The sequence below is a fragment of the Convolutriloba macropyga genome, chromosome 6 (genome assembly GCF_964194025.1).
Source record: "Convolutriloba macropyga chromosome 6, txConMacr16.3, whole genome shotgun sequence".
NCBI classification, from domain to species: Eukaryota; Metazoa; Xenacoelomorpha; order Acoela; family Convolutidae; genus Convolutriloba; species Convolutriloba macropyga.
This window is the reverse complement of record NC_134473.1, coordinates 11,774,254-11,786,552: the sequence shown is the minus strand read 5'-3', so window position 1 is coordinate 11,786,552 and position 12,299 is coordinate 11,774,254. Positions and strand designations below refer to the sequence as shown.

Sequence of the window (12,299 nt, the reverse complement as noted above, 5' to 3'; positions counted from 1 at the left end):
ATCATCATGCTCGTGGTCATTATCAACATCATCATCATTGTTGTCGTCATTGTCGTTGATGTCATGAAGGTGAATGATTTACAATTAGCTTGACAGACTTCAAAATATTGCAAATATTGAATGCTGATGATATTGACTTGAATATTGATTGCTCATTGTCTAAGGAACGCTTATCTTCCGGTCTTGTTGTATTGAATTGGGTTGTGCTGCTGACTTGTCAATCCTCATCCATTGAGTCATCCGCTGTCTTCCATTTGGGTAACTGAGATTCTGGTCTCTCCTTCTCCAATGGAACCAGTCTGCTTACTGGTCGTATGTAGAGTCCTGTTTGCGTTCTAACTTGGACTACTCGTACTATCTTGTCATTTCCGTCGAATGTTTTTGTAATCCTTGCCAGTGGCCATAGTATTGGAGGCGTGTTGTCTTCCTTGATGATAACAATGTCATTAACGGCGTGCTGTTGTTTATTATCCTGCCATTTTGGTCGATGTTGAAGTGTTGTCAAGTAGTCCACGGACCACTTTTTCCAAAATTGTCTGACAATGTTGTTGATGCTTTTGAACCTTCTGTTTAGTGTCCGGTTGTCTTCTTGAGATGGCTCCGGCAAAGCTGTCAGTGGGCGTCCAATAAGAAAATGAGCGGGTGTTAGTGCTGAGGGGACATTGGCATCGCTAGAGGGGGCTGTAAGTGGGCAAGAATTGAGGATGGCCTCAATTTGAGTGATCAGGGTTGTGAAATTCTCAAAAGACATCTTTGTTGTCCCCACAGTCCTGTAAAAATATCTCTTCATGGATTTTATTGCGGCTTCCCAGAGACCTCCAAAATGAGGCGTCCGTGGAGGAATTGTTAACCAGTTTATCTGATGTCCTGTAGTGAAGGCATCTACCAGTTCCTTGAATTCTCTGTCCATTAATAATTTACGAAACTCAATTTCTCCCCGAGTTCCAATGAAAGTCCTTGAGTTGTCACTATAAATATTTTCGGGCAGTCCACGTCGTGCTGTAAAACGTTTTATGGCGTGCAGACAGTCCTCCTTGGTCAACGTTGTCACTGTTTCCATATGGACGGCCTTTGTGTTGAAACATACAAAAAGGGCAACATACGTTTTCTGCAATTTTCCGCTGCTGTCTTTTATGCTGAAAGGTCCACAGTAGTCCAAACCAGTGTGGGTGAAAGCAAAAGATGAAACAACACGTTCTGTTGGCAGATCTCCCATTTGAGGCTGAAGAATCTTGGCGTCGTGGCGAATGCAGGGCTTACAGTTGTAAATAATTTTTTTAACAGCTGATAGTCCTCCGGGTATCCAAATTGTTTGTCGAAGATAAAACAATGTTAACTGTGGGCCTCCATGTAAGTTCCTTGCATGAGCTTCCCGAATCAGGAGCACTGTGATTGGAGAATCTTTGGGAATAAGGACAGGAAACTTCTTGTCTATGTTGTACGGCGAATTTGCTAGTCGTCCGCCCACGCGAACAACTTTATTGTCTGGGTCGTAGAAAGGAGAAAGTTTGAAAAGTCGTCCTCTTTTTGGCAAAAGCTTTATTCTTTGTTTTATGGTACTGTTGGTCAATTCTTCTTCACTTGTACCTACATGTTGCTCCAAATCGTTGAATCTTGTTGGTTTATCTAAAATACGTCTTGCCTACCTCAACCCTACCAGCCTTACCTACCTCAACCTTAGCAACCTTACTTAGCTCACCTTGACCAACCCTACCTACCCTAACCTTACCAACCTCAACCTTACCTACCTCAACCTCACCAACTTTACCTACCTCAACCTTACCAAGGGGTTTAAGACAATACACATTCTCCGGAAGGTTGTTACCTTTCCCTTCTGTCATTGATGAAGATGATTGACTAACAATGGCACCAAACTCTTGCAAGTAAAGTTTTTGAATCAGGCTGTATATGGCAATCCGTCCAAGGTAAAGATCTGGAGAGCTGAGTTGAAGTGACTGAAATTCAGATGCTCTTGCAGCTTCCGACTTTTTCTGTTGACATCTTTTTGATGATAGGTTCCTCTTCTGTGAGTAGCATTTGGTATCGGATTTTGTTGGATCTGTTCTGCTGGAAATGGTTTTCTGGCTTTGTTGTTTGGCCTTCTGAATGAATTTCTTGACATAACAAAAAATTCGAACCAGTTTTCCAAACGAGGATGTTCGATGAATTAGCTGAACTATTGAGTTGTTCTCCTAAGTAACAACCATTGTTGTTTGCTTCAGTGTTTCTCCTTGCACTTCGTTGTTCACTGCATGCTGATGTTCTGCAATTGATTCCGACTTCGGCCAATAATTTTCGCTTTTTTCTAGCCAGCTGGGTCCATTCCACCAAAGGCTGTGTTTGGCTAGGTTTGCGGCTGAGATTCCTCGTGATGCGCAATCGGCAGGATTCTCCTCCGTCGGCACGAAATTCCAATTGCTGGATGGAATGAGGTTCTGAATTTTTGCAACACGGTTGGCAACGAATGTCTTCCACTTTCTTGGAAAGTCTTGCAGCCAAGCCAGTGTTACCGTTGAATCTGTCCAAGCGTACACTTTTGGTGTCGGGAAACGTTGATCGTTCAAAGATGATGATATCGCTTCCACCAAATTTGCTCCAAGAAGTGCTGCACAAAGTTCCAACCGGGGAACGCACAAACTCCTTATTGGTGCAACTCTGGTCTTTGCTGTCAACATCCTTGTGTGAACTGTTCCGTCGAAAGACTGTCGTATATACACAACTGCGGCGTAGGCTGTAGCTGATGCATCACAGAAGACATGAAGTTCAATGTCCGATGATGCTGGCGAGATTGAAACTACCTTTCTGGGCAGTGTAATAGTTTCCAATTCCTTCAGTTGAACTCTGAGTCGGCTGTACTGTTGCTGAAGGCATTTCGACAAAGCTTCGTCCCATCCAAGTCGTTCCATCCAAAGCAGTTGAAAAAAAGATTTGAACAGAATTGTTGTAGGTAAAAGCCATCCCAACGGATCAAAGAGCCGTGTAACTTCTGACAGTATTTCGCGTTTTGTAGATGGTGTCTTTTCGTCTAGTTTTGCTATGAAACTGAAGTGGTCTGGATTTGGGTTCCACTTGACGCCTAAAGTTTTTATACTGTAGTCGTCGCTTTTAATCGTCATCTCGTCGGTAGTTTCTCGAAAGTTTGCAGGTAGCCTTTCAACAAGTTCTGGGTTACTTGAAGTCCACTTGCGAATCTCAAACCCTGCCTTTGAAAGAACTGCTATGATTGAGTCCTGCAGTTTCATTGCGCTTTCCAGATCGGGTGCTCCTGTCAACAAGTCGTCGACGTACATGTCTGTCGTGATTCCTAGCTGTACATTTTTGTCCGTAACATCTTCCGCTAAAACTTGTAATGGGCGAATAGAATGGAACGCTGATGATGCTATTCCGTACGTGACGCATGTCATCCTAAATGTCCTTATATCTGATTAGTTCGGTTCCTTCCAAAGTAGTCGATGATAGTCCTTATCTTCGGTATCCAGTTGCACTTGTCTGTACATTTTTGCAATGTCTGCTGAAAGGGCTACAGGATACATACGGAAACGGATCAGGATGCTGAATAGATCTTTCTGGATCTTGGGTCCCACCATCAGTCTATCGTTCAAAGAAATTCCACTGGTAGTCTTTGCTGAACCATCAAAGACTACACGCAGCTTCGTAGTTGTACTTGAGTCCTTGAACACACAGTGATGGCTGAGATAATAGCTTTTCTCTATTGGCAGTAGCATCTCCTTTGCTGGTACTTCTTCCATGTGTCCTAGTTTAATGAACTCATTGATGAACTCGTTGTATCTTCTGTACAGATCAGGCTGTTTTTGAAGTCTATGAAGGAGACTTCTAAGTCTTCGTTGTGCTTGCTGCTGGGAATCCCCCAGTTCTCCAATTTCGTTCTTAAACGGCAGTTTTACGATGAATCTTCCTTCAGGGCTTCTTCGTGTGGTTGACTTGAAGTGTTCTTCACATCTTCTTTCTTCGTCGGTCAGATGTTTAGTTGCAGGCACTTCCTCGATTTCCCAAAAACGCTGCAAACTGTCTTCAAATGATGACACAAAGTAGGTTTGCAAACTGGAAGAATTGGAAGTTTGCACGTTTTCGCGTCCAATTACTAACCAACCGAATACTGAGAGCCGATAAGTAACGGGGATGTTTGGTTCTTTCAGTCTGTTGTTCCCAACCATCAAGTCCTCGTAGTGTCCAGCTCCAATGATTAGATCAACTTGGGCGGGCTTGTTAAAGTCGGGATCAGCCAACTGTAGTTCCTTTACTGTCTCTCAATTGTCTGTGTTGATGTACCGAGAAGGTAAATCGTTTGTCATTTTCGTTAAAACTGACGCGTCAATGATAATTGGTGCTTTGTTTTTTGGTTGAAGGCAGAGGTCAACAAATCCGCGATTAGTTGAGACTTCATTTCCTCCGAGTCCAAAAACACGAGTATTGTTCCTCTTTCTCTTTAGCTGAAGTCTTTGTACTGCAGCTTCAGTTACAAGATTATTCTGAGATGCAGAGTCCAGAATTGCTCGCAGATATACTATATCTCCTTGAACATTAACAGGAACAATTGCTGTCTGAAGAAAAATTTCCTGTGTCTTGTCTTCATGTGTGAGGGCTGCTGTTATCTTTTGATCGATAGTTATTTGTTCTGCATTACTGCTGGAGGCTCCAGATGAAACCTTCTCCTGATCTCTTGCGTTGGCTTTGCGGTTGTTTCCAAACGAGTTTTTCAATTGATTTACTTGATGCGCATCTTCTCGATGCAACAACGTGTGATGCTTTCGTCCACATTGGCGGCACGAAGAACCATCGCAACTCTCTGCTCGGTGTCCTGGTCTTAGACAATTGAAACAAAGTCCTTTGACCTTGATCAGCTGGGCTCGCTCCTTGACACCTAAACCTTTGAACTTACCACATTTGAAAATTCTTTGTTCCTCTTCACAACATTCGCATTGCTGATTCGTTGGCGTAACATGAGTGTGAAGTTGTCTCTGTGGCTGATTTTGTTGCGTATGCGATCGTTTTTCGGTATTTGATGAACTGTTGCTTGGTGCTGCTGACTCTAACGCTTGAATACGTTCCTCCAGGAATGTCTTTAGTTCCTGATAGGTCTGTAGTTCTTTCCCCTTTGAAGAAAGCTCCCAGAACTTTCGTGTTTCGGTGGGCAGTTTTTCTGCAATCAAGTAGACAGAAAAGGGGTCCTGATGCTCAACTGGTTGTCCCATGTTCCGAAGAGAAAGTCTGTGCTCCTCCATTGTGTCGACAAGTTTTCGTAATTCCCGTGTGTTTTCGTGTGAAACCGGTCGATATGAGACAATTCCATGGATGTGGGCTCGAAGTATCAATCTCCTGTTGTCGTATCGGTTCTGCAAAATTTCCATTGCAACATCGAAGTTGTCGTCGGTGACTGTGATTGAAGTTAACATCTTCGAAGCTTCTCCCTTCACTGCTGACTTCAGGTACTGTAATCTCAAACTGTTTGTCAACTGATCGTTATCTATTACTGCTCCCTTGAAGCGATCATAAAAAGAGATCCAGTCCAAGTAATTTCCGGAAAAACTGGGCAAGTCGAGCTTTGGTAGATTGATATTCTGTATATTCCTCGAAATCGTGGTGCTTCCGGCTGCAAATGAGCTCTCTTGTGACGAGTGTCTTGTCTTTCGCTGAACAAACCGATGAACATAGTCGATGTTTTGGCATATTTTGTCATCATACTCATCTGTCTCAACAATTTCATCTTCCAAGTTGTCAGGATCATCAAAAAGAGACTGAATCTTTTGGTTCTGCTCAGATAGGAAGGCTTGCTTCTTCTTCAATAGTTCAACTATCTGCTGCAGTCGGATAAGGTCGTCTTCATTGATAACTGTGAACGGTTTGTTCATTATGCCGTCTGCTTCATTGTAGAGTTTCGTTGCAACTCCTCTGTGAGCCCCACGCGACTTTCGAAGAAGTTCTAGATTTTCTGGCATGTTTCTGATATGCTGTTGTCTTACTGTTCCTTGCTTTGTTCTTGATGCTGTTCTTTAGTTGTATTCTTTGGCTGTATTCTTTGTCTTTATCTGTTGTTGTAAATCTTTTGTGGCTAAAAGCTCGGAAACAAGTTAAAACAGCGTGAAAGTTGTAAATATAGGGTTGTATCTATCCCCCCCGCAAAAGTGCGGCCAATTTTTACGCGCGAACTTAGTCTTAGTACTTCAGGGGGCAAAGTAAGCTAACAAAAACCGAGTTCTCGGTGAGAACTAGAGAGAGAGATTGACTTCCCTGAAGTTTTTCAAAAAAAAATATGCAGAATCTTGAATATACAGTTACCCCACTAGATATCCTCTACCGGGTCTCTTGGTTAGGTTAATCAACCTAGTTATACAAGTTAATCAACTTGAATAACATGTGGGGGAATGATGGTATCTAGTGGGGGGTCCGCTTTTCAATTTCCCTTTAAGTTTCCCCTTTTAAGGTTATCAACAAATTTTTGAGAGAGTGAATGCTTTGGGTGCTTAATGCTTCGACTATTTTATCCTTAACCTATTTTTCGGCGGACCATTAAATGTTGCGTTGCAACACTTATTTTTGTTGATTAGTCTTGCTTTAAACGCTTTAAAGACTTAAATGCTTTATGCTTAAGAAGAACTCAAGCTCAAAAGGAATCAAGTGTTGTTGATAAAATCAGATGAAATTATGATTTCTTACTTCAAATCACGTGGTAATTTATTGTTGCGTTTGTTGAAGAAGTCATCTTGAATTGAAGTTTTGAAGCTCTCGCAATATGAAGGTCAAAAGGTTGTTAACCACAACAAATGCGTTGAATTTTTGTCTTCAAATTCAACGCATTCAACGCAAAATTATGTAAGAAAATTGCGGTGAATTTTCCGACTTGTCAACGCTATTTGCCGCTGATCTTACATAATTTTGGCCAAATTCCTCGGCCCGGGAAGTAATAAGGAATGGTCGATAGAGCGCAATCTAGGTTAAATATTTTTGATCATTTAGGATCGAACATTTTTGATGCCAAACCAGTAACTGCGGTTTGTAATAACTGAACATTTTTGAGCGAACTAAACCGGAAAACTTAGACATTTTTGGAAAATGAGAACGTCTTTTATTCAGCTAAAGCGTGGAGAAATGGGAAGTTATATACCTGCACCTAAGTTGAGAACTAACTTGAACGCAATTCAACTCACAAAAAATAAAGAGGAAATCCGCGAACTTTGCAAAACTATATATCTACTGTTTCAAAGTTTGCTTTCATCATTTGCTTCCTTCTCGTATCAGACATCATCTCTGTGATAAATTTAAATTGATCACAGAGACGATCAACTTGACTTTCGATCAGAAGTTTGAAAAATGAATTAAACATTTTGCTGAACCTTATATATAATGTTAATTATATAATATAATTTTTTAATTTATATAAAAATATTATATAATATTATATATATATATATATATATATATATATATATATAATATTAATTATATAATATAATTATATAATTTATACAATTATATTATATTTATATAATTATATAATTATATAATATATAATATTTATATTATATAATTTAATTTGAGATCGATTTCTCTAATATTGAAAACTGATTGATTGGTAGTGTCCGATAACAATAAATTTAGGTCAGATTTCTATACAGGATAATCAATTTTGAAATCAGATATCTGCTCGAGCGTCACTGTGTTGTTATAAAATCGCTTCTACTTTTAAATATTGACAAAATGTTAAATCGCTATTTAAATCCAATTTTAGTATCCTTTCTTTAAGCAAAAGAATCTGAGAAATTTTGTCGGATAGTTTATAATGTCTAGATTGTTTTCAGATACACAACATTTTAATAAATCTGTCATGTTTTTTGACAACAGAAGGTAAACGGTTATTAAAATAAATTTCAAAGCCGCGATTCAAACGAGCGCTCCCCCAGTTGAGACGTCGACTTGAGAAAAGAGCGTGGTCGACCGATATTGTGTATGGAAAGACAGTGATCGACCGAGAATGGATATGATAAGACTTTATGTTGACCTTAATGGTCATGGTTGACTTTAAGGCGACCTATATTGGTCATGGTTGAGTTTATGTTGACGGATATTGGTCATGGTCGACCTTAGAATGAGGATATTGGTCATGGTCAATCTAAGGTCGACGGTATTGGTCAAGGTTGATTTTATATCGACCGATATTGGTCTTGGTCGACTTTGGATTGGATCGAGGTGTCACCGCCATTCAAAGAAAAATTATGTAAGATGGGCGGCAAATGCGGTGAAATTACATAAATCAGGCGGTGAAAGCGGTGGAAAAAACTTTCATCGCCTGGTAGCGGGTAATTACATAATTTCACCGCTGATTTTAGCGTTGAAATTACATAAACTCACCGCTTAACCTACTGGTGAACATACATAAATTCACCGCTTAGGAAAAATTGTTAAAATTGTGTAAGAACAGTAGTGAATTCGGAGAAATTACATAAATTCACTGCTAAGAAAAAAGTGTTTAAATTGTGTGAGACCATCGTGCTGGCTGATTGTTTTGCAGAAAAATTTTTTAAAAATCTTTTTTAAGCATAATCTCCAAAAAAAAATGAACCTATCACTTTTATTGAAACTCTGACTCACTCCTGCGATTTACTTTAAATATATTTTTTTCAATTGATAACGGATCAAAAAAATAAAAAAATCCAATGTTCTCCGATCAAGCATATTGAGCCAAGTAGCTGTGTACGTTGTATGCTTGGAAAACTGCCAAACGCATAATGTCCTCAGCAGCATAATTGACCGCCAAGATCTTATCATTTGTCCTGCACTGACCGAGTTCTATTAATTGGAATTTCGCATTATGTTCAAGCAAAGATAGTTTTGACACTATATTGTACATAAAAAATTTTAGCACGTCATTACGATATTGATGCCTCTATGCTGACAACGAAAAGAGCTTCTCCGAGAAATCTTATATACATTATGCTACCAAAAAGCTACGTATACCTGAAGATTTTTAAAAAGCATTACAAACATGAAACAATATAACATATTGATTATAAATTTGTTCTCTAATAACGCGTCATTACACCTTTAGCTTTTTTATGTCTAACAGACGGTTTGTATAGTTTCTATAGAGGTTTCTCATGACTTTGGCGTCAATTTCGTTCCAAATTTCTAATTTTTTCTAATTCCAATTTTTTCTTCTAAATTTTCCAAAAAAAACGTCTGTTTTGGCAGTCACTGCTTCAAAATTGCCCGTAAAATTTCAATAGGATGCAGATCTGGACTGCATGCTGGCCAGTCCAGTACTTTCCACTCGTTTTCTCTGAAAAAAATTGCCGATAAGCTTCGGTTTATGGACAGGAGCATTATCTTGTTGGAAAATAATGTCCATAAAATGCATTTTTTCTTTGTAATTTTTCAAAATTTCCAATTCAATGATCTTGTTTAGCTTTTTTGGACTCTTAACAAGCATTTTCCGTCCATTTGATTGTATTGCACTACAAAACATAAGTTATCGTTTGTCCCAACTCACATTTTTTTGTGTTTTATTCAAGAAATCTCGTTCCATTTCTTCAAGGAAATCTAACGATTTGGTCGCTGGGGATGCGCAATCTTGTTTCATCAGTAAAAAGATCATTCTGCCAGAGAGAAAAAAGTTTTCCTGAGCATATTGATACACCATTCAGAATGAAAACACTTGCTTTTCTTCTAAACTGACTTTTTGCAGGATTTCATGAGAAACCACCATATTTTTGAGCAATCGTCTAATTTTTCCTCTAGAAATGGTATCATAGCAAGAAAAAGCGTTTTGAGTCACTCTAATGCGCTCCAGTGAGGTTTTGGTATCTTTCAAAACGACAATAACGAACTTTTTTCTGATTTTTTTTGACAATTTTGTGCGTCTTCCGCTCGATTTTTGGGCCTCGACAGTGTTATTATTCATGTAACGTTTGTATGCATAGTGTGAACTGCAACTGGAATTCAAGTTGACTTGTTTTTGTCTTTTTGTCAAAGAAAATCCGACATCTCGTATTGGAAGATCCTGGAAAACGTTGAAAGAACGATGCAGTTTACCCAACTTTTCGGTTATCGTCCTTTGACTGCTTACTGCGCCATGTGATACCCCTTGTTGTGGAGCTATGAAATCGAGCCACAAATGCGCTGTAGTTTATCTGAATTGGATTCGTGGCGCGAATCCAATGTATTACTAAAATGTTGAATTACTACTTATAGTTTTACTCTACATTAGTGCTACAAATACAATTCTAATGAGGCGACGTGGAATTCCTTCTCGAATCCAGATAGGATTATTCTGACTGCAAAACTGAGAAGATTAAGAACAACTGAGTTATGAGAAATAAGTTTAGCGAATGAATATTAACAAAAATGGGAAGTGTGAGCAACTGAAAACTTGACTTATTAGTCGGCGGTAAAATAAGCTTAAGTGAAATATGGTTAGAGATGACCTTTACTATGACAAGGACAAACTTAATATGATTTAGTACAAATCAACTGAATATGGTACAACCGTACCACATATCCTCGTCTTCGACAAATTTTAGACTGCATGAGTGTAAAATTGATGATAATAATAACATATGTACTGGATATTGTAAATAGTAATTAAATTTGAACAATAACAATCCAATAGATTAAATGCACGGAAGCTGAGGCGATTAAGCAAAAGAAAATTAATATTTAATGCAAATCCATTGCGTTTACATTGAGCAGTACGCGCGAAACATAAAATATTGCACAATTGAGGTGCGAATCCCATAATTTTTATGAAATTTAAAGCAGTGTAATGAGTATTCAACTAAATTAACAACTGTAAACCAAACACGTTTACAAATAAATAACGACAATGAACAGAAAAGATCGCGCAATTGTGGAACAATTCCAGTATTAGATTAAATAAATGACAGAAGATGAACAAAATAAACTAAAATTAAATGATTGCAAGAAGTTATTCAATCTTAAATGGCATAGTTTTTGCAGAGTTTAAATTTGATTCTCGGCGTCAAAGACGCTCATGCTAATCTCTCTTGCATAATTGTCATAATCATACTCTTTCGGCGATCAAGTACCAATCGGTGGAGGTGCGGGAGGACTGACTACTGGCAGCTCAAAAGACGTATCAGGTGCAGGTGGTTGAAGCGCCTCTTCTTGGATTACCGTCTCGATGAAGGGGATTGGTGGATTTGTGCCGTTTTGGCACAGGAGCAGAGTCGTCACTAACCAAACATACCGAACTTTCGAAGCCGAAATAATCTGGGGCCTTTCGGGTTCGTTTCTATTTAGACGTGGAAGGCGAGGCTGTTGACGAGGTGACTGATGACGCAGCAACTGAGGAGGCATTAGAGGTGTTCAATGTAGTGGAAGACTGACGTGATCGATTTCTCACCGTTTGAGACTTTTTATGCTTGCGTGAGGACATGGCTTTTGAGATGTTGCTGTTTGCGGACAAAACTCCAGAAGCAGCATCGGACTGAGTAGGTCGGTGTCTGATCTTGATTTCCCACCGATATTTGTTCTTCAGATCTTTTGTGTGCTGAGCAATCTTTTCCTCAGTTGTCTTATCATAGGGGAGAGGACGTTGTTGGGCATATTGCCAAAGGTCAGTGTTGCGCTCGGCACGAGTCCCGAATTTCAGGGACTCCGGGTTCCTTGACTACAGTTGTTGTGGGCAAAGTTCTCACAACATTGCTACCTGGGACCAACGTCTCCCAGAGTCCTCGGAGGTTCCTCTTTGACCGTTTTGAAAATTTTCGGGCTAATTTGACCTCTAAAGATCGCTCTGACCGCGGTATTGAGTTATTCAATTTGGGGTGCATAATGAATCGTGATGTAGATTTATTTTTGTCTCCATTGTACCTCCGTCCTGCGTCCACTTGAGCTTTTTGCATCGCCTCCTCTATAAGAATGTCAGTAGTGACCCAGCCATTGTCATCTAGATAGTCCTCCACAGGAGCTGTGTTTGCATCAATATCAGTACAAGGCTTGCACTGAGCAGCCTTATTAAGGATCTCGCGGTGCATGTATGGCCAGAACGCATACTGCCCAAGGGTAATCATACCCCAACTGCCAGGGTGGGTGAGGTGGAGACTTTCTAGAACAGCGTCCTGAATTTAGTGTGGTATTGCCACACGTTCGTCTACGCAGACGCAACGTGACCTCACATATAGGTCACTCCAATAGGAAAAAGATAGGGGTTCACCTCCTTGCATGATTGAGCGTCGTTTTGAAGGATACAGTCTCGCACTTATTTGAGCACTGCATCTTTGCTCGTTAAGACAGCGAGGAACCCTTTGGTGAACAATTGAGTG

The 12,299-nt window shown here is 39.7% G+C and overlaps 3 protein-coding genes across 3 annotated transcripts; all 3 read right to left on the bottom strand.

Annotated features, from left to right (window-relative positions):
• Positions 1 to 217: 217 nt before the first annotated feature.
• LOC142341230 (uncharacterized) lies at positions 218 to 1,841 on the bottom strand. The gene is made up of 2 exons (XM_075392150.1): positions 1,784 to 1,841; positions 218 to 1,587 (listed from the first exon to the last, which is right to left on the bottom strand). The coding sequence occupies exons 1-2, from the start codon at positions 1,839 to 1,841 to the stop codon at positions 218 to 220; spliced, it is 1,428 nt and encodes a 475-aa protein (XP_075248265.1).
• Positions 1,842 to 2,192: 351 nt separating this feature from the next.
• Positions 2,193 to 3,404, bottom strand: LOC142341229 (uncharacterized). The gene has a single exon (XM_075392149.1). The coding sequence runs from the start codon at positions 3,402 to 3,404 to the stop codon at positions 2,193 to 2,195; it is 1,212 nt and encodes a 403-aa protein (XP_075248264.1).
• Positions 3,405 to 3,425: 21 nt separating this feature from the next.
• Positions 3,426 to 4,175, bottom strand: LOC142341228 (uncharacterized). Its single transcript, XM_075392148.1, has one exon. It carries the CDS (start codon positions 4,173 to 4,175, stop codon positions 3,426 to 3,428), a length of 750 nt encoding a protein of 249 aa, XP_075248263.1.
• Between the last annotated feature and the right edge of the window lie 8,124 nt (positions 4,176 to 12,299).